The 21,264-nt window shown below is 37.9% G+C and overlaps 2 protein-coding genes across 3 annotated transcripts in view; one reads left to right on the forward strand and one right to left on the reverse strand.

Annotated features, from left to right (window-relative positions):
• The window catches only part of NOC3L (NOC3 like DNA replication regulator), a 40,889-nt gene extending 38,475 nt beyond the window's left edge, over positions 1–2,414 (forward strand). Inside the window, exons 20-21 of the mRNA XM_075216433.1 lie at positions 1,580–1,664; positions 2,138–2,414. Of these exons, the coding sequence (XP_075072534.1) occupies positions 1,580–1,664; positions 2,138–2,257 (205 nt within the window). The 3' untranslated portion in view covers positions 2,258–2,414. The remainder of the gene's footprint in view (positions 1–1,579; positions 1,665–2,137) is intronic.
• A 61-nt stretch (positions 2,415–2,475) lies between these two features.
• PLCE1 (phospholipase C epsilon 1) overlaps positions 2,476–21,264 on the reverse strand; it is a 238,935-nt gene continuing 220,146 nt past the window's right edge. For both annotated transcript variants that reach the window (XM_075216434.1, XM_075216435.1), the window contains 5 exons: positions 18,079–18,285; positions 16,662–16,829; positions 14,721–14,939; positions 13,609–13,726; positions 2,476–6,097 (listed from right to left, as the gene is read on the reverse strand). In XM_075216434.1, coding sequence (XP_075072535.1) covers positions 5,946–6,097; positions 13,609–13,726; positions 14,721–14,939; positions 16,662–16,829; positions 18,079–18,285 — 864 coding nt within the window. In that variant the 3' untranslated portion in view covers positions 2,476–5,945. The remainder of the gene's footprint in view (positions 6,098–13,608; positions 13,727–14,720; positions 14,940–16,661; positions 16,830–18,078; positions 18,286–21,264) is intronic.

Here is a 21,264-nt window from a genome sequence, read left to right on the forward strand (position 1 = left end):
GACGTCTTCATGGTGTCCGTTGACCTCAAGGTTGTGTACTTGGTTATCCCTTATCTGGACATGCTGCTGATCAAGGCATACTCCCTGGTCTTGCTTCAAGCTCATGTTCTAAAGACTGCCTAGATTTTGGAAGCCGGACTTTATTAGTTACAAGAAATCCAACCGGACGCCTTCCCAGTGGATGATTTTCATGGGACTTCTGTTCAACACCCATCAGCAGAAGCTGTTCATACCAGAGGACAACATTCTTTTACTACAGGGACTTGTAAAGTCCCTGTTAGCTCACAGACAGGTGTTTGTTCACCTATGCATGAAAATCCTTGGAATGATTGTTTCCACCTTTGAGGTGGTGCAATTTGCACAGTTCTATTCAATTGTGTTCCAATTAAAACTTTTTTTGAAAATGGAACAAGTCTCACCATCATTTGACCAATCAGACCGTCAGCCTGTCTTTAATGAAGTGCCAATATCCCCTGAGAGAGACAACTTCGCCAGACGTTGTCCATTCTACGCCTAGACTATGGTGACAGCGGATACCAGCCTTCGAGGATGAGGGGTCTCCATGCTTCAGTACCAGATCCAGGGTCTTTTGGACCCCGAAGAGAGTCTAAGATTCCAATAAATATGCTGGAGCCCAGAGAGGTTCTCAAAGCTTTAGTCAGAGGAAAGGCCATCAAGACCCAGTTGGACAATGCCATGGCGGTGGCTTACCTAAATAAACAGGGGGTCACCAAGAGTGCTCAGGCCATTAGAGAAACCAACAGGAGTATGCGATGGACAGGGCAAAACGTTCTGCCCATCAAAACAGTTTTCATCCTGGGGGTTCAAAACTGAAAAGCAGATTTTCTCAGTAGACAGACCTTTCACCGCAAGGACTGGTCCTTTTATGCAGAAGGTTCACAGCAGATTTTAGACAGGTGGGGATGAACAGATATTGACATGACATCTTTGTTGAACCACTAAGTGGAGTGCTCCAGGACAAGGGATATACAGGCATCTCTGGTTGACACCATGTTGTGTCATTGGAGTTTCCATCTGATCTAACTTTTCCCTCTGATCGTATGCTTCTGCGGATGCTTAAAAGGGTAAAATAAGAGGGTGATTCTGGTAGAGCTGGACTGGTCCAGGAGGTCTTTGAGCACAAAACATTTTAAGCATAGAAGAGGGCCCAGCATGGCGCTTGTCTCCAAGACCAGGGGGTAAATGTATCATAGTGCGGGTTGTACAAGTCGCCGGAAATCGGCGAGATGACAGCTTAAATTTAAAGCGGCAGCGGAACGCTTTGTGTGCGGTGCACTTTTTCTTAATGGGTCCTTCCCTGCACAAATGAAGAGGGTTCCCCTTCTAATAGGTCGATAAGGGTGCATTTCCTAAAGTGGAAATGCCGGGATAAGACAATGATAGGTCAAATATTTTCTCCATGTGTAGGAATAAACCATCCAATCCTATTAAGCCCTTCAATGATTTGCCTAAGATAACAAATGTACACATTTCACAGTTATTGTTAGTTTATATATAGATAGGCTGATGCTTTATAAAAGCTCTATAATGACCATTTGTTATATTTTATATTTTGCAGGTCCCCCGTGGAATTATTTAGTGATTACTCTATAAATGGAATGACCTTTAACCCACCAGTTTCTGAAATTGTTCCCAAGATTAAGGTATTGTACCAAGCACAGTGAGTTTGAACTGGATTGAATAAAAAAAAACATGTCAAACAGCCACTGGCTGTCCATGGTAACACATGCTGGTATTTGTAGTTTAGCAACATTTGGCTAGATGATAGTAAATTAAACTTTCTGTGATAAAATACATCACTGCACAATATTCAGTCATCTTACTTTGTTGTTTGCAGTCTTTACTGTTTTAAAGATCACAGAATTGCTTTTTCCTTGGCGATGAAACTGTAAGGGCACATATTACCCTTTCTAAAACATTACAAGAAATCCAGTTTTCTAGAGTAAATCATTGGATGGATCTGCAGATGTCCTTAATGGAACTCACCGCTGCTTATTTTTTATGAGTGCCTTGAGCGATGGAAACTTGTTTGAATTAGCTATGAGCTAACTGCTGAGAAATGCTCATCGTTGTTGAGGGGAAGGAAATGTCTAATTTCTGTGGTTTTATGTTGCAGGGTAAAGGCAGAATGTATGCGCTTAGTGAGGACTTACAGGAGATAACTGAGAAACATCTCAACAAGGTACAGTCAGCAGAACTGGACTTTACATCACAAGTGAAAGCTTGGAGCACCTGATGTTGGTGGAAATACAAAGGATAAAGGATGATTCATAATTAGCATCTTAAGGACTTGTTGCCTACTGTCAGGTTTTGCTGTACTGGCCTTTGTACATAAGTATGAAATATCGAAGCAAACTTGTATTAAATGATTTGTTCTTAAAAAAATAAATAAACTAAAAACCTCACACATGGTTGTTTTGTCTGTACTGCGCCATCAAGAGATTTCACACATGCTCATGAAGCAAACCATCTTTATTTTCAACATATACAAATACAGCAGTGTTTCAAGTCTGTATATATTATTAAGTAGTCCAGATGGAAAAGTAATTTTACAAAACCAACACATTTTGAAACTGGCACAAAAAGTCAAGATACTGTCAAATACTTCATGACATGCATAAATTAGGCACAATCAAGACAAGATCCCAGAAAAGCACAATTACTATTAACATTAAAAGACTTCATTTTGTGTTTAAACAGTGCTCATGTGGATATTTAGTTGCCCCATTGGGCTAATATTATAAGTTGTGGGCACTGGGCCACCAGTCAACCCAAAGTCACTAAAGCTTCTGCAGAACTCGGCACGTTACAATTACTGATAATGTTCAGTACACCAGTGGCTACTCCTGTCCATCAGCTCCACGTAATAACACTTTCACTTGGGGCAAAGAGGAAGATGCTGGGAAGGAAATGTGACGAGGGAGTAACTGGAAGATGCAAGGCCAATTAAAAGGTTTATTTAAGAGCTGTGGGACCCTGGCTGTCCCAATATCAGAATGGCACACTGACCTGATGTATCGGGTTAAAAAGGAAAAAAAACAAAACAATTGTTCAACATCGATTAATATCCCAACACAAAAATGTAAATTGTAGTGCGCCTCTTCTGTGTATCCACCTTTACTGGAAAACATCTACAGTACACAAGTTTTCCTGTTTTTATGATCAAGCTCAAAAACTTATTTAGTTTTTTTTCAACCTAATAATTACCACAACATCTGTTTTCTACAATGTGAACATTTTTAACATAATAAATGTAATCAAATGAAAAGACTACAACCACAAAAGTGAAAGCCTAAACATCCTGCCCTGGTGTCATATGATATACCAAAGAGCTGTCGGATTTAAGGTGCATCACTTGTTAGTGAATTTAGTCCTGTGACCTCAGTCTTAAATTAATTTTTTTTTATCCCTGCCCACCTCTTAAAATGAGCACGTTTTCTTGGGTGACTTTAAAAGTAACAAGGCAACGGCAGAAATCGGCAATTAAGTTAATTCTGCTTAAACCTGAAACTATAGTACATTGTCTGCCCAGTAATTGGTACTAGTGCCACACGCCAGCTTCCCACAACAATTGTAAATACAATTACTTCTGCAATCCCTGTAACAGTTTCAGTCCACAGTTCTGAATATGCAATATTTAATTATTATACTCATTATATAATCATTAGGCAAAACATTTTACATGTCAAGATGTGATAGCACGTCCTCTCATAGTCCATGATAAAATACAACTTCCCCACTAATGTGCCTGCTCTGCCCAATCACTTTCACTTCCTGGCTACTGAGCGAAAGAAATTAGGTGCAGGGCAGTCCAGCTAAAGTAGTATCCACTTCAATTGTAACATTCAGCTCTACACATAGTGTATCACATGGCATACTGTATAACATTGCTTGAAGTGTTTAGTTATATTGGAGGCAGATATACCCTATTTTATGACCTATATATTAAAAAAAAATAAAAAAAAAATTCTAAAACTTGCTGACCGCTAAAATGTATACAAGCATTGTATTAGTTTTTTAAAATAACAGCCTTCATTTATATATAGCTTTGCCTCATATAATTCTAGTAAGTGCAGCGATCGTCCTCAGCCACTCTTGCTTCTCTTTAAAATGTTAATTGATTTAGAATATATCCAGCACAAGCTGAATTGTGTTTAGCATTTCTCTAACCTTGCCCAGTGTAGTTCTGTGTGTGTAATTTAACCCCAGTCAAACTTTTCAAGTATTGTCGTTGCTGAAAACAGTCTGGAAGTGATGCTGCTGGTCTATAAAATTGCATCTTTGCAAGGACCGAGTTATGATCACAGCTACCTTACTTCGGGTACGATTACAAATAATGATATTATGAGGTAAATAAGCAAAGAAAAATAATTTAGACTTGTACTTACTGCATAGACATAATTTCCCTTTAACAACCATATAACAAAACAAAATATACACACATGACTTGTCTCTCCCAGCAATATGGCTTAAATAAAACTATACAAAAGAATTAAGTGATTAAAAGTCAGCATGAAAGCAGTGATTTGAGTCTGTTTTCTGGTGAGATTCAAATGTGCTAAAGATAAATGGTCACTTAGACTGTTCTATGGTCTGTGATTTGGGGAGACAGATTTCATTCAGTGAAATACTCATACATTGTCTTCCTTCCTTAAAATATCCAGTATCCAATGGGGGATATTCTGTATAAATAAGTTATTTGGTGACTTCTATCTTAGTACTGTGTGCGCAGTTAGTAGATAAAAAGAGGCTGGTCTGCATGGTATGGCTTAATATAGGGGAACAAGCAGGGTTTGAGGACAATACAGCCATTGTTGAGTGTACTATGTAAGTGGTTTTCTGCACATTACGCCCTTTCAGGTAAGAACATGCCATATGCAGCAACAGATATTGTCTAATTTTTGAAGCAAAAAAAACAATTAAAAATAAATTCTATGTAAACAAAAAGTATAAATGGTGCATCTTAAAAACAAAACAAAAACATAGTGTTTGACACTGCCAAGTACTAAATTCATAAGGTGCTACTTAAATAGAAAAGATGAAAGTTAAGATACATTTCATCACAAATTAACAATTTTAAATACAAAAATATGCACTAACCTGCACTGTCTGAAATCACACTAAGAACCTGTTCTCTCACACGTGCTGGGCAGAAGTATAAAACGTACTTTAGATGCATGCATACTTCCATGTGCTGTGCTTTTACCAGTACAACCTATTGTACCGGTAGCACGTTAAGACACACGAGTAGGCAGTGCCACTATATAAAACTTTAAACACAGCATTACAATTTTAGAGAGCAATGGTGGGAATCCATAAGAAGCCATTTATCCCAATTTTAAGGATGAACAAGCCCTTAAATGTGTAAAAACGCTAAAATCATAAGTCAAACAAAGCCAGAAAAAATACATTTTAGAGTGTCAATAGTTCTGAAATTATATATAACAAGCAAATAATAATCCACCAGAGAACTCCTTCAAAGAACCCAAATCTACCATATGGGTATAAGAACTGTAGGATTCACTATAAAACCTCACCATGACTTAATGGTACTTTATACCTTGTAATTGTCCTACTGTGCATACATATAAGACTATGGGTCACCTACTAAGCTTCTCCGCAATATGTCGTGGGGTTATACACTGGGGTTAATGCAAGTCCCCAAAACTATTCTCTTTTGCAATGCCCATCCCTGACATTAGATCTCTCCTCGTTTCTCTGACATAGTCTATAAGCTTCTCGTCTTTCTCTTCCACCATGCTTCAGATTCAGGCTACCAAGCCCCCTGATTTATGGTTTATGAACCTTTACACAGGTTCAACAAAAAAGCAGCTGCTCCTCGTTGAGTGCCACAGGAAATCCATTGTGATCACCGATAGAGGCAATATCTTCATGTGAATTCTAGTAGAATTGTATCACTAGGATCATTTTGGCAGTTTCCAATTTTTGAGTAAGTGAAAGTACCAGGCTGCAGTTATCCTCTTACAGCAGGAGGGATGCACGATTACATGTCTGTTATCCGCCGAAGACTTTACTTTTGCTTTGCTTTCCACCATGTCCGAGCATATACAGCCACCTGTAATAGAATATCAGAAATAATCAGTTTTCCCCTTTACATTTTAGCACTGTTTCACAATTCTTTGTACATTCCACTAAACAAAAAGATTAAAATACTCTGCTTTTCACTGGTGTAAGTGTGTGAAACCCGTCATTTGAAAATGTCTGAGACTCCTCCGTAATATTCAGATGAAATACTCTTCCTTTTTATAGTTTATAGCTTGCAGTAACTTCTTGTTGCTGTCTATTTTCTACCATAATACAGATTTTAGAATAGAGCGGTTTATTTCACAGTCGATCGTGGCTGGGGTGCTTTTGCTATTTTTCAGCTTCAGATATCAAATATAAAAATATATTATAGTCACACAATTATTCAAATGTCCCTGCTTGTAAAGCAGGTAATGGTAATGGTACTTGAATTTAAGTTTAAATAAACTTGGAAACTCTTTTGCTCACACATTATGCAGTGTTTTTTTTTTTTTTTTTTTTTGTTTTTTTTTTTATCCCTCATGAATACATTAGTGGTGGGAAACATACCATTTTTCTGGAGTCTCACAAGTTGGCACACTTTACCTTTGTGGAGAAAATCACATAATATCCAATCACCAATATAAAATGTTTGTTCACACAACATAAACAATAGGTGTTAACCTATGAGACTCGATAAACTGGTGAGATAATATCACCATTCAATCTGCAATGTGTGAGTGTACTGTGATATCGTAACTATTCACTGGTGAAAATTGAAGGAATTACACAGGAGGAAATCAGAACATGAATTGCAGAAGACTGGGATTGATTATCAGGTTTCTTCTTTGATCAATCCAATCAGTTTGCACAATCCACATTGTAGTATACGACAAATTTATTTGTTTAGATTTTTTTATACAGTCATTTCCTCAGTTAATTTATTCATTTAAATGAATTAGTCTGTGTTTGTTTGTACATGCCAAGCTGCAAAACCAAAACAATTTCCTACTGTCCATTTGCTTAAACTTTGGCTCATGTTAATTCTTCAGCATCTTCCCTAAAAAAAGGACTAATTAATGATGATTAAGTATCTGACAGACAAGTAACTTATTGTTTTAACAAAATATGGTTATTATCTAAGACTCATACGTTTAATTACTGGGGAGAATGTTAGAATATCTTTTACTACCTTTAAAGTTGTCTCACTGCCATATCATCATTTCAGTGTGCAAACTGGAATATTGAAAATGTGCCAAGATTGTAAATTTCAAACTGTTTGCCGTGGGTGAGGGACCTTAAGAGTTCTCTAAAATTACAGATTCCGTTAAGAGAAGTACCAGAAATTGTCCTTGAGACAATTAGTTTAAATTTTACAAACTTTCAAATGTGAATACTTTTTGTTCACATATTGGGAGAACCTTAAAAAGCAAGGAGGGACACATCTAATCATCAAGCTGAGTAAGTGATTTGATAGCCATACTGCAACAATTGGCTTGATATAGTGTTCACTTAGAGGAATGAGGCACATAATGTCACTGTGTAAAGTCCCCTATCTGGACTGCATATCTGAAGTTAATAGTATTTTATTTGCCTTGGATCTATTTCTTTGCATGTACCTTGTGTATAAAGGGGGCATGAGCAGAGGCCTGTAGGAAGGTCTGAGTGGCATGTGGAGTACTTTGTAACAAGTAGGGTCTGAGAGCATGTGGTGATATTTTGGAGCAACTAGCAGATCTGATTGGCACTTGAGTACATTTTTGGATGAGTGATGTGGGATGCCAAAGTTCTTTTAAAATGAAGGATAATGCACGGCCCTTTTGAAAGTTGGAGGCCTTTGAAGTATATTCGGTTTTCATCACTGGTTTAGAGGTAGGCCGGCCTCTCTTGATCATCATAAAGGACTAACAGGTCATCCGTCCTGCACAAGTCCTTGGTCCTGTCTACATGCTCTCAGGGACCAAACTACATCCAGAGAATGAAGAGAACAGGTACCATTGCAAGCATGGCTGCCAGTGGGAACAGGTAAATAAGATTGACGGCCCACAGAACAGACGAAATGTGTACTAGACATGCCTGCAGATCCCTCATCCTGAAAGCACTCCACCTTGTGGTTCAAATGAGACGCCATCATGTCAATGTCTGACTGAACCCATCTTTGCACCAGCTGCTGAAATATCTCCAGGTGAAGAGACCATTCAATCGGGATGAACGACCTACCCGCTGAGGAAGTTGGTTTCCCAGTTCTATATGTGGGATGAAGACCACAGCCCAATGGAAGATGTTTGATGCCTCGCTCATGGCCAGGGCACTTTTGTTGCACCCTTGGCGATTTGTGTGGTTCTTGGACTGCACACCTTTATGGCCCGTCCTCACAGAAATTGCGGGTCTAAGTACAGAGCGTTGAGAATTGCTCTGAGCATTAATGTGACATTTGAAATCTTGCCAAGGCCAAACCCACTGTAACCACTGCTGGAGACTGGCATCAATTGTCACCAATATCCAATCCCAGGTGACAAACGGACTCTTTTGTTGAGAGTACCCCTCATTAGCTACAAGTGAAGTGAAACTCTTGTCTCCAGTGACAGAGAACATCTCCTTGGACAAAAGCTAGTGGGACTTGATCAGATTGATTTGAGCAGGAATACTCATAACCGAACCTGTGCAAACTGCACCAGTTTGAAGGTGGACACCATCAATCCCAGAACCTTCCTCCGCAGGTGTACAGGCACCAGTCTGTGAGCTACCTGGAACTTCACCCGTTGCTGATGGGTGTTGAACAGAAGGTCCAGGACGATCATCCTCTGGGACGGAATCAGGTTAGACTTATTTAATTTGATAACCTTATGACTAACACAGGTGGTCTTCTGAACATGGTACTGAAGCAAGGCAAGGGAACTCGCCTTAAAACAGTAGATCGTTGACTTCTCTGGCTTTGTGAAAGACTGCCATTACCATCATGATCTTAGTGAACACCCTTGGCCGTCGAAGTTGATAATGATGAGATTGAACAGTGAATTTGAGAAGGTTTTGGTGACCTTCCCAGATTGGAACACGGATATATGCATCCTTGATGTCCATGAACTCCTCCTGTTATATGCTGCTGATGACTGACCATAAATACTCCATCTTGAATCTTTCCACACTCAACTGCACGTTTAGTATTTTCTGGTCCAGAATAGGTCAGAAGGAGCCATCCGGCTTCTGGACCAGGAAGAGGTTTGAATAAAAACACAACTGTTTTCTTTTTGTGGCACAGGAATAACCACCCCTGCCAAAGAGAAGGTCTGAATGGCCTCCCGTAGAGCCAGTTGGTTTGCCCTGCTTCCTGGAAGACCCGTGGTTTTCCAAGAAGCACCTGGGAGGGGATGCCTGGAGCTCTATTATGTATCCAGAGCTGATGATGCCTCTTATCTAGATGTCTGTGGTGGAACAGAACCACTAATCCCTGAAAAGCAGATAAACTGCCCACAAGTTACTGAGGTCAGTTTGTCGGTCTGTTTTTAAAACAAATCCCCCAATTTAGAAGGACTAGTTTAATTACCATGTGCGCCACAACATTTATGGAAAGCGGCGATTCCTAGAGATGTCAAAATTAGACCAAATAGCTGTAGGTAGCTTTGTTTTGTTACAGGATTTGTCCTGAGTATGAACTTTGCATCTGAATAGATTTGAGGAATTTGTAGACTCAGGAAGACACCTTCCCTTGATCCATGTTAAAGTGAAATCCCTACAAAGACTGAGATTTTGAGGGCTTTACAGAGCTTTTTAGAAAAGTAACCATTGAAATGTTTCAAGGATTTCTGGGCAGATATCTGTGTGAGGGCTGTACTGTAAGATGGCACTGTATTACTGGAATACCTTCATCAAAGGCTGGTAATAGCCACTGCCATTAACTTTGTTTGGGACAATATGAAACCCAATTATAAGACTAAACCATTTGAAGTGAAAGTATATAAAGGAAAATGGTTGTGATTTTTGATTAACCAGTATTATATTGCATTGTATTCTAGAATTGGTAAAAAAAAAAAAAAAAAAAAAAAAAAAAAGCTGGTCTTTATTGGGAACAAACTGCAATAATAATCAATGAATTGTGAGGGGGCTGTGGACGTGAGATAATAACCTAACCACAAAGGAGCTGTTCAATTGTTTGTTGGATTCTTTAGAACCATACATACAAAATAGTCTTGGTGGAAGGGGGACAAACAAAAATAATACTGAAGACCAAACTGTGTAAAGGCCTAAGTTTCCCGAAAATCGTATCTTTCATAGATGTCATCCCACTAAGGTTCTCAATTTGACTAGAGCACAGTCAGACATGATTAATTTGTTGTTGTTTGTTATTGCTCTGCAGGTGACTGAGTTTATGGAATAGTATAAAACCACTATAATGTAAGCTATGTAACTAATCCACATACTTTTTCTCAGAGTCAGATGATACCTGTCTGTCATGTGAGGTTTTTATATCTAATAACTCAGGAGGAAGGTTATGTCTCCTCATCCATGACAACAGAGGATAGAGTTTCTCATTAAAGCCATGTTGGAAACTCTGAATATAAAATGACTCCAGTCTTATGAATGTATAAACTGTTTGGGAAAGAAAACAAGAGTTGTACATCGTAGTAGGTATAATTTCAATTTTGGCGTAACTCCGACAAATGTTTATAACTGGGTAATAAGTAGTAAAGAGACTGAATGTGCTACACTTTCCCTTAAAGGTTCATCTTCTTTAGAGACACAAAGGCTAAAAAAAAACAAAAAAACAATAACCGCTACATTAAAAAAAACTATTTTCTAACACTGCTTTCTTAAAAGTGACAACTTCTGCCTGTAAAACTCCATATCTGCCTTGCACAACAAGCATCATTTATTCCAGTGGCAGTATACCATAGCCTACACTTTGGACTAAACTATGGTCAGCTAAAGGTGTACATAGAAGGTGGCTTCCAGCGATAACTCTCCACAGTAATAACTAGGCTCAAGGCAGATATGCTGCAAAGGATAGTTTAATGTCCGTCCTCATATCAGTGGCACCTTTAAGTTCAATAAAAAGGGGGGGTACAAGTACTATAACTGAGAAACAAAATAATATACCAAAGAGAGACAAGTCCTTGATATTGTGCATCCTGAAGGCAGGATAAAGCTACCGCCCAGGAGTCTGCTATAGAATGCAGGCTATTCCTGCCTCCAGGTGGCACACAATAACAATTATGTTGTTATTACCAGGGCTGTAGAAGAAACACATCTACTATATAAACACATTGCATATTGAAAACATAAAAAATGCAATATAGCTACAATACTAGGAAAAATGGCAACTGTCTAGACCCAATGACATTGGGAATAATACACAGGTATTTCTAAGGCTAATTGAGCAATTTGATTAGTCACTTATACAGCCTTATTGATGCAAGGGTCAGTATTAGTAACATGGGGAGCCGCCGTCTAGGAGAAATAACACCTACAGGTGTCACAATTCTGTCATAATATAATACAGTACTAAAACAAGTGCAAAACAAAACATACAAATATAGCTTGTTACATATTCAAATCTCCTTAAGGACATTAAATGTCCAAATGTGTAAAATTAAAACCCAAAATATGCACATTTGTCTTAATTATCTTTTTATTTTATGTACATGGATTTTTTTCTGGCCACAACGACAGTCTAGTATTTTTTTAAAGGGGGTTTTGCATCTATGCTACTGGTGTGCCATGTATCCACGCGAGATTGTTCTCTCTCTAATTTGAAGTACATGCAGAAGAATACTGTAGTGATGAGGGTCATTAAACACTATGAGGAAATATATACTAGACACTAAGTACAACCATGCTCCTATGTGGCCCACTTTTACACAGGAATATGGACCAAACCATCTACTGTAGGTATCTGTGGTTTGTACCATTGCAGCCTTCAAACACTGTGTACTCAACAAACAGGGAGACTGGCTCTCTGGATCAGCACCTGGTGGCAAATGTTTGCATACACAAGAACTTTATAATTTATTTTACACAGGTGTCTCAGATTAGGGGACATGACAATTCTTGTTGGTTACTTTGTTTACGGCATATGGACTTATTCCAAAAAAACACATTTTGAAACAGTACAGCTCACAGTATTGCTAGAAACAAAAATTAAAGAAGAAAACAGATGAGAGGAAAATTACAGTGCATATTGGTTTTTGCCTTAAGTATAGGCAAAGTGCGCAAGGTTCGCACTTCAGAGATGGTGGCATCCAAATGTGATTTATTTCTTTTTTCTGGTGATATGCTAAACTAAATGAATACAAATTGAACATACTGTACTCCAGGAATGCATTTTGTCACACTAGATACATATATTGTAATTCATATCCTGTAAGCATGCTGTATGCATTCATGCACTATTATTAAAATGCACCTGCCACCTACATACACTGTAAACTTCCACACTGTGGGCAGAACTTTTAGAATACAGCCTATAGACTGAATAGAAATCCGTGACATCACGTAGACCTTCAATGATGTCACTGGTCACTACTGAATAAATAGGCTGCGGTTTCATGAATATTAGTCCAGTTCACAAGATGTCTGTCTCCGATGTGCTTAGGTGATGGGGGCATTTTTATATAGTTGTGAACAGCTGCAGTTTTTACATGTTTGATATTATTCTAAACAGTAAGTAAGCATTAATTGTACGTAGGTTATTGTACTGCATAGTGCAGTGATTTCCAAGCAGTGTTTTGGGATACAACGTACCAGACTAGATGTGTTTTACAAATGTGTGACGTAGCATAATGGGCCCGAGGCATTAAGGAGAGCAAAGCAAAAAAAAAAAAAAAAAGGAGTAACTTTGCACCTGGGCAAAACCATGTTGCATTGGAGGGGGAGGTAAAGTTAAAATGTGGGGACAGATTTATTAATTGGGGTAGGGCATGTCCTAGATCAACTTTACATTTCAGTGGAAAAATAGAATTATAAAGTATGTGTGTACTACATGATAAAAAAAAACCCACAGTATTTTCCTTATGTGCAAAATAATAAACTAATTTGCACCCCTTGCATTATATAATGTTTTTTCCCCAGATCAAATTTATTCCTTTATTTTTTGCTTTGTTCTCCTTATTGACTTAGGCCCAACATCTTTAAAGAAGTTTGAAAATATGCAATGAGAATGATATGCAGATTACATTTTAAATGAACATTAAATGATTCTCTTGATTTGTGTACGTGCTCATATGTTACATGATTCAAGTATTTTATTACAATATTTCAATGAACCTCTGCCAAGTCTGTCAGCAGATGTCTCGCAGCTTCACTACGTTTGGGAATCACTGCCCTTATGTAAATTGTAAAGAAGTCAGAAGTCAATACCAGGAATGAAACATACTCTACATAGTTAGTACCTCATTTGTATAGTTAATTCAAAATATAACATACACAAATTCAAACAAGTGAGGAGGAAAAGGAACAGGTAAAGCACTCATACCTGCAAGGAATATGATGCACACAAACATAGTTGTTATTCACTGATGTCATTGAAGGACAAACTGCATGCAGGTTTTTCATCTTTATTCTGGGTACCTTCTTGAGACATGATCTGAGGAGACAATGTGAAGTTCCGAGACTGCCTGCTTGATTTTGCTAGCTTCTTCAGTTCGCTGGCAATAGAAATGCCTTTTCTCTTGTCATCTCTTGCTGCCTGCAAAGAAAACATCTGTATATTAGACACACAGTTTGTCAACTCATTAAATCCAATGGATTTTTTTCTGTCAGAAAAAACAACTATCATCTTTCTACTCTCCGGCAGATTTCATGTGGTGCACTTGATCCAAATGTTCAGTCAACTTAGTCGTTTGCCACTAAATTTCAGCTGATTGTTTCAGTAAAGCAGTGATGGGCAACCTGAGACACTTCAGGGGCCACATGGGTGGCCCCTAACTTACAAAAGGGTCACATATTACCCTTAATTTCAGTGAAAGCAATACATTTAATTAAAGGGAGAGACACTTATCTGTAATGACGTATCAGGAGGTATTTTAAACAAGTGTTACAAGCTATAACAAACACATTTAACAACAGGTGAAGGCTCTAAGGACCACCTGTTGACTATCACTTTGTTCATAGTCAGTCTTATAAAAGGCAACTCCATCTGATTATGTGAACATCTACTTATTAAATGCTGACTGTGAAGCATGTCGTAGCTTCCTGAAGTTCCATTTACACAAGGAGAAAAAGCAGACTGTCCAGATCTATTTTTTCATTTTTTATTTTAAATTACAATTTATAACACCAATATTGTTTCATAAGTCAGCCTTTATAGCAACTAAGAAGATGAATGAAGGATGAGTGCATGTGCTTGTGAAGTAACCAAGTTATTTTGGTAACTTGGTGACACAGATTCACAATCCAACCTTCAGAAAGTTATATTTGACAGAGTAATTCTATCTTCAAAGGAAAAAAACATGAGCGTGTGATAAAGCAAAGCAGGTGCCTGGCAGGTTGCACATAAAATGTACTTGTCTGCACAGCAGACATTTAATCCTGTAAGAGATGACCTACCGGAAATGATACAGACATCCTTTCTGAAATGTAAGGAGGTGTTACAATCCCAGCATACTTCATGTAAAGCCTCTAGGGGGAAGTCACATACTTCCACAAAGTGTCAGACATAATCCTGATGCGTATTACTGTACCTGGACCTGCTCCTTTAATTTAAGAATGAATTTCCCTGCTCCTTTCCACTTGCTCTGTGCTTGGAATACACACTCATGGTCAGAGAGGACCCTCTGAGATGTTTTTGTGGTTGATGACTTCTTGGTTGATGTTTCTTTTGTCACTTCCTCTAGAAGTACATAGTCGCCTGGATTAGGGTTGTTTAGAATTCTGTATGAGTATTTGGCTTTGCTAAGGGCCTGTGACAAAAAATAAATGGGAAATGTATGTAATCTTTTTACATCTTAAGAGATTCTATACTTTAACATCACATTTTACTTTGTCCATAAGCCGATGCTATGTGCTGCCAATCAACACTTAGGGTGGCACGAACAGCAAATTTATAGAATTTGATGGCAGAAAAAAGCCACTTGGCCCATCTAGTCTGCCCATCTTTTAACCTATGGTAACCTCCAACCCTATATGATCCTTATTTCTTTGTAAGGATATCCTTATATCTATCCCAAGCATGTGTAAATTGCTCTACTCTATTAGCTTTAACCATCTCTGATGGGAGGCTAATCCACTTATCCACTACCCTTTCTGGGATGTATTTTTTCTTCAAATTTCCTCTGCATCTACTTCCCTCCAGTTTAAGTGCATGTCCTCGTGTTCTAATATTTATCTTCCTTTACAGGATGTTTCCCTCCTGTACCTTGTTAAAACCCTTGATATATTTGATAGTTCTATCATGTCCCCCCTTTCCCTTCTTTTCTCCAAACTATACATAATAATATCTTTTAGCCTTTCCGGGTAAGTTTTGTGCTGTAGACCATGCACCATTTTAGTTGTCCTTCTTTGTACAGTCTCTAATGTATTTATATCCTTCTGGAGATATGGCCTCCAGAACTGAACACAGTATTCTAGATGAGGCCGTACCAATGACCTATACAGTGGCATTATTACTTCTTTCTGCTACTGATTTCTCTCCCTATGCAAACAAGCATCTGACTTGTCTTTCTCATTGCTTTGTTACATTGCTTACCTGCCTTTAAGTCACCTGAAATAGTGAATCTTAGATCCCTTTCCCCCTCATTAGTTTCCATTATAGTGCATGATTTTCCAGTTTTTGTCATTAAACTAGTTGCCACTCTCTTGACCATTCCTCTAGTCTACCTAAATTAATCACTTGTTTTACACTTGCTGGTGTGTCTACCCTGTTGCATATCTTTGTGTCATTGCAAAAAGGCATACTTTCCCATCAAAACCATTTGCAATGCCACCAAGATCTTAAAAAGCACTGGTCTTTTCCATATTTTTATTGGTGACATTGCAAATGGTACAAAATAAATGCGCTTCTATTGATTTTTGGAAAAATTAAACAAATGGAGTACAGAGGAGAGGCACGGTAGTTGCAGACCACCTAATGTTTAGCCCTATCCTTGTAGATTATCCTAGCAGATTAATAGGATATCTTCAGGAGAAGTTGGTACTTTAAAAACAAAATACTGTTTTCCTACTCTTATCTATAAAAATATGGAGCGCTTTATGCCTAATGATGAATGGACCTCACACAGTTATGTACACAAGGCAATACAAGCCACAAACTCATTATTCAAATAAGAGTATAAGACAGGGAAAATCCATTTGTTCTATATATGTTAAGTGAATGATCTTGGAGCAAAACATCTTTCAGACATTTAAGTACTTTCTTTTTCCTCAGCCAAGATAACATACATTGTTGAAAAAGAAGTCATTTTTCAGTTTACTGACCTTACAAACAAACGAGGAAGTCAAACCTACACAAAATTGTTTAACCACTAAAACTAGTGTATTTAATTCCCACAAACACAATGTGTAATAAACAAGACATAGAATGTGGGCTCTTCTGTGTTATAGATGCATTAAAGCTAAACAGTTGTACGAGTGAAGCATATCCCTGAATTTTGGCAGCTTAGTCTGTAAGAGATGTTTCTAATTACCTGTTGAATAACGTCCTGTGCCGTACTGAATCGTAAAACTCGTATAACAGTGCGGGGCTGTTCAGGAGAGACATCATGTACCTGGACAAAGAAACTCTCATCATCTGAACTGACAGGCAGCTCCTTTTCTTCTTTCTCCTCCACGGAAACATTTTTGTCATTCAGATTCTAAAAAGAAACAAACAGATATCAACTGTATTGTTAACAGTAATGAATTTAAAAGCAGTATGTACTCTAAAAGGTCACGTAACTAATAATGCATTATAAATAGGTATATTCTTTTTAGTTCCATGTACAGTGCATCCGGAAAGTATTCACAACGCTTCACTTTTTCCACATTTTGTTATCTTACAGCCTTATTCCAAAATGGAATAAATTCCTTTTTTTCCCTCAAAAGCCTACACACAATACCCCATAATGATAACTTGATAAAAGTTTTTTTGAGATTTTTGCAAATTTATTAAAAATAAAAAACTAAGAAATCACATATACATAAGTATTTAATTATTATTTAATTCAGGTGCTGGTTAATTGAAAAGTCTCTGTGATAGGTTAACTTTTAATTATAAGGTCGGAGCTGAAGCCAAAGCAGTCACATCCTTCTGATAAAAGTGTCAGACACTGAAACACGTCAAGGAATAAAGATATTCCACTACATCCATCTTATACGTTACCTGCACACAGAAACCAGCTGAATAGCAAATCAATGACTCATCTTACTGCACAGAAGGGATTATATTGAAGCAGACTCAGAGCGAACATCTTTATAGTGAAGCCACTAATTGGGAAGCGCACTTTTCATAGAGACTGGTGGTACTGCGGTGAGTATCTCTTAAATACCAGCAGTGCTGAAAATGACATCTGAAAGCATATACCTATATACACCACCGATTGTCTTTAATGAAAAGCAAGACCTAAGAGACTATCGACGTATCCCTTACAGCTAAATAACCGTTTTCAGTATCGTTTCTGCAAAATTAAATGACTAGTTTGTGTTAAGTGCATTCTAGTATTGCATGCATCATTTGTAATATATATATTTTTATAAAACAAATTTTGACATACTTATGTATTTTTAATAAATTCGTAAACTAAATGATTCTAAGAAAGCAGGGTTTTATATACCTATATTATATAAATGATAAGCACAGCCATCCATTGCCTTTTTTAATTTATATATTCTAAATGGAGTTTACACAGTCTCCTTCTGGCAGCTGAAATGACTCAGTTAATGCCTTTCCCCATCAGCCCTTTATGCCTCCACCATGTCATTTCCCCTTAAGCTGTGTATATATCTGAGTCAAATAGGTCTCATCTCAATGAGCAACTAAGAACCACTTGAAACATTCTATTTTTAAATTAAATGACAAACTGATTTGATACCAAATGGGACAATAGTATACTGTTCCTAACATACTTCTTCTTGTGTCTTAAGAATGATCCTTCCCACATATCCTTCTTCTGGAAACCAGCTATTTAGAATCTGTAGAACATCTTCTTCTGGGGCAATTACCCTTTGGAATGGTAGTTTCTTACACTCGTTTTTATCCTTTGATATAAAGCATTTTTCTTCCATCAAGAAATAGTCCATGCTTATTTCATGTCTTTTTTTAGTAGCCAAAACCTGCAGGAAAACAAACCTTACATTGTATTTTTTATTGTTGAAGAGTAAACTTGAAACAACATAAACATTCCTTGAAGAGGTTAGATAGAGCGTATGATTTATCCCAGCTCTCTTCAGTCACCAGTAGAGCACTCAAATGGGTGAGGCACAAGCCAATAGTGCATTGTGGTGTCAGGAGCAATGGTAATTCACAATTAAATATCCTTGAAATTTATGAAAGCTGAGGAACCTCCTTGCACAAACCAGTGTGGGCGCTTCCTGTACAGTTCAGTGGTACAATACATAGGTTAGAATAGTATTCCACCGATAGAGAAGACATCCTCCTTCTTAACATGACAAGTTCTTGTTGATGTAAAATTCAATTTAAAAATTACCAGAAGCAAAACTATGAATCAACTAATCTGGCTCACTCCTGCAACAAAAACCCCTTCAAATTGTGCATCTGAAAGCATGATGTTTTCATGGACTTTTATGTTAAATGTACCTTCACTGTATCTCTCATAATGTTAATTGCCATTACGTTCAGCAAACCTGTACTAGAAAATAATGTAAATATATTGAAGTCTCATTATCATGTTACATCTGTATCAAGAACAAGATAAAGAGTAGGACAGAAGTTCACGTACTGCATACAATGTGGAGCTTGTCTATACAAGGTAAAAAGAGACATATAAATTATAGAACAAATCGACTGACCATAGCCCATGAAATAAAAGCCATACAAGATGTTACCCTGTTGCTAGAGTAACTATTTTATTGTCAGATGTGTACACTTCTTCCAGATCCCTTTAATCAATATGAGAAGACAAAGGTCAATTTGCAGATTTGCAAAACAATACAAAAACTGGAAAACGTTTCTATTGCAAGCAATACAAATTTCTATGATCATGTAAAATAAAGGCAGGCAGGTGAGGAGAAGAAATTACAAATTTTGGAATTCGAGACCACAGAAAAAGGTGCCATGAATATAATCTACAGGATAGTGGGGGAACAGAGAAACACATGATGCATCAACATCTTAAAAAAAAAATGTGACTTCCTTTTTCTGACCAAACATTGTCTCCTAAGAGATGGGAGTTTTTTCTAATGCTATTGTATGCTGTAATAGAATTACACAGCTTTGGGAGAGTTTAAATGTAATAACATGTTTTGCTTTCAGAGCAGGGGAGGGCTGGCAAATTTCATCCTGGGGGGCAAGACTCAACTCAGCAGCCTATTCCTAAAGGAAGTAAAATGCCGGTGGCCCATTATGGCACCGGCCTGGGGGGCAGATGCCCCACTGCAGGGGCGGATCTAGAAAAATTTTCTACACCGGGCGATTTAGGGGGTGCGATTTAGGCCCCGCCCCCTTTCTGACTTCTAAGGCTGCCGACGGCTGCACACTATGTGCAGGTCCGTTCGTCAGTGACAATGTGCTGCCTGGCTGCTCTGATTGTGTTTAAAACAGTGTGCAGCTGTCGGCAGCAAGCCCCTGCTAGGGGGGGGGGGGGGGGGGGGATTGCCCCGATCGCCCCCCATCCTGGATCTGCCACTGCCCCACTGCACCCCAGCCCAGCCTGCCCCTGTTTCTGAGTTTATTTAAATTACAAGCTTATCTGATTACTTTGCTAATTATTCAATCAATATAATATTTTAGGTGATTTTACAGAGCCTCAGGTAAAAACATAGATTAGATGTAATGTACTGTGGTACTTAAAGCAGAAGACAAGAAAAAAATATTTATGAGCATTTAATAAGAAAGGAAAGTTGTGGGGAAAAAAATATAGCTAGGCCCCCTGTCAAAAATAATGCTTTTACTAGTTTTTTTTAAACGCTAGTAACAATCATTTAAATGGTTGTGGGAATGAATCCCACTTGTATTTGTGGTTGTGGCGTGGCAGAGGTTTTTGGACGCTGCCAACTCTATTTAGCTGCGTTACTCCAGTGCCCTCCATTGACTGCTCCGTAAATACGAAGCAAGGACAGACAACTTTTTTAAAAATGAAAAAATACATTTGGACTTATTCCTTAATTGAAAAAAATCCTCCTTGGTACACATTTACATAATCATGAGCAGTATGTGCTATGTTTAACACTGTTAGGAAGACATACATGCTACAGGTACTCCAGGCCACAGTTTCTGAACTTTGTATTAAGATTGAAAAACACTGAAAATTCTAAATCGGCAACATGCAGAACTAACTAAACTCTAGTGTAAGTCTATAGATATGCATTTGATAAAATTATTATTACAAATACCCAAGGGCATATTTATTAGTTGCTATGGTTTAAGGCATTTATGTGTAATCCCCAACAAATATATTAAAATCTGAATATCAGTAATGGTAAATACCCCAAATACAAGGGCAGAACAAAATCTAAAAGTATAGTGAAAATTTTCTCACTAAAAGTTTACAAGATCTATATAGAGAATGAGCCTCTTTATCTGAAATCTTATTCTGTACAGGCAAAAGAGAGAGGCAAGCACAAATAAAGAGCAAACTAATAGTATAAAAGCTTAAATGATGTAATTCAGCTCAGAGTTACACTACTGAATAAAATAAAGGAGCGGGTCATGGTCATCATCATCATTGTTTTATTTGTAAGGCACCACAAAACTCTGCAGCGTTGGATGGTCAGAATGATAAGTCATACAAAATAAAAATATGCATAAAAACAGAACAATTACCAGTTTGACTAATCGGGTGCAGACGTGAGACAGTGGGTAGAGAGGCTCCTGATCACAAGAGCTTACAGTTTAGAGAGAAAACACAAATCTGACACAATAAGCACTAGTTGGACTCAGTGTTGAGTTAGGACTTTAGTTGTTAGAACACCCAGAAGAAGTTATATCAGGTGGGGTTAGGATAGACTAGAGTAAACAGGTGTGAAATTAAAGTTTCAGGGGAGAGTTTGGTCAAGCAGGGTGATAAGTGAGGAGCAGCACAGGAGAAGTCTTAGAGTCTGGAGTAAGAGGTGTTTATCAGAGAGGATGGAAGG

This window comes from Mixophyes fleayi, chromosome 6 (genome assembly GCF_038048845.1).
Source record: "Mixophyes fleayi isolate aMixFle1 chromosome 6, aMixFle1.hap1, whole genome shotgun sequence".
In the NCBI taxonomy this organism is placed as follows: domain Eukaryota; kingdom Metazoa; phylum Chordata; class Amphibia; order Anura; family Limnodynastidae; genus Mixophyes; species Mixophyes fleayi.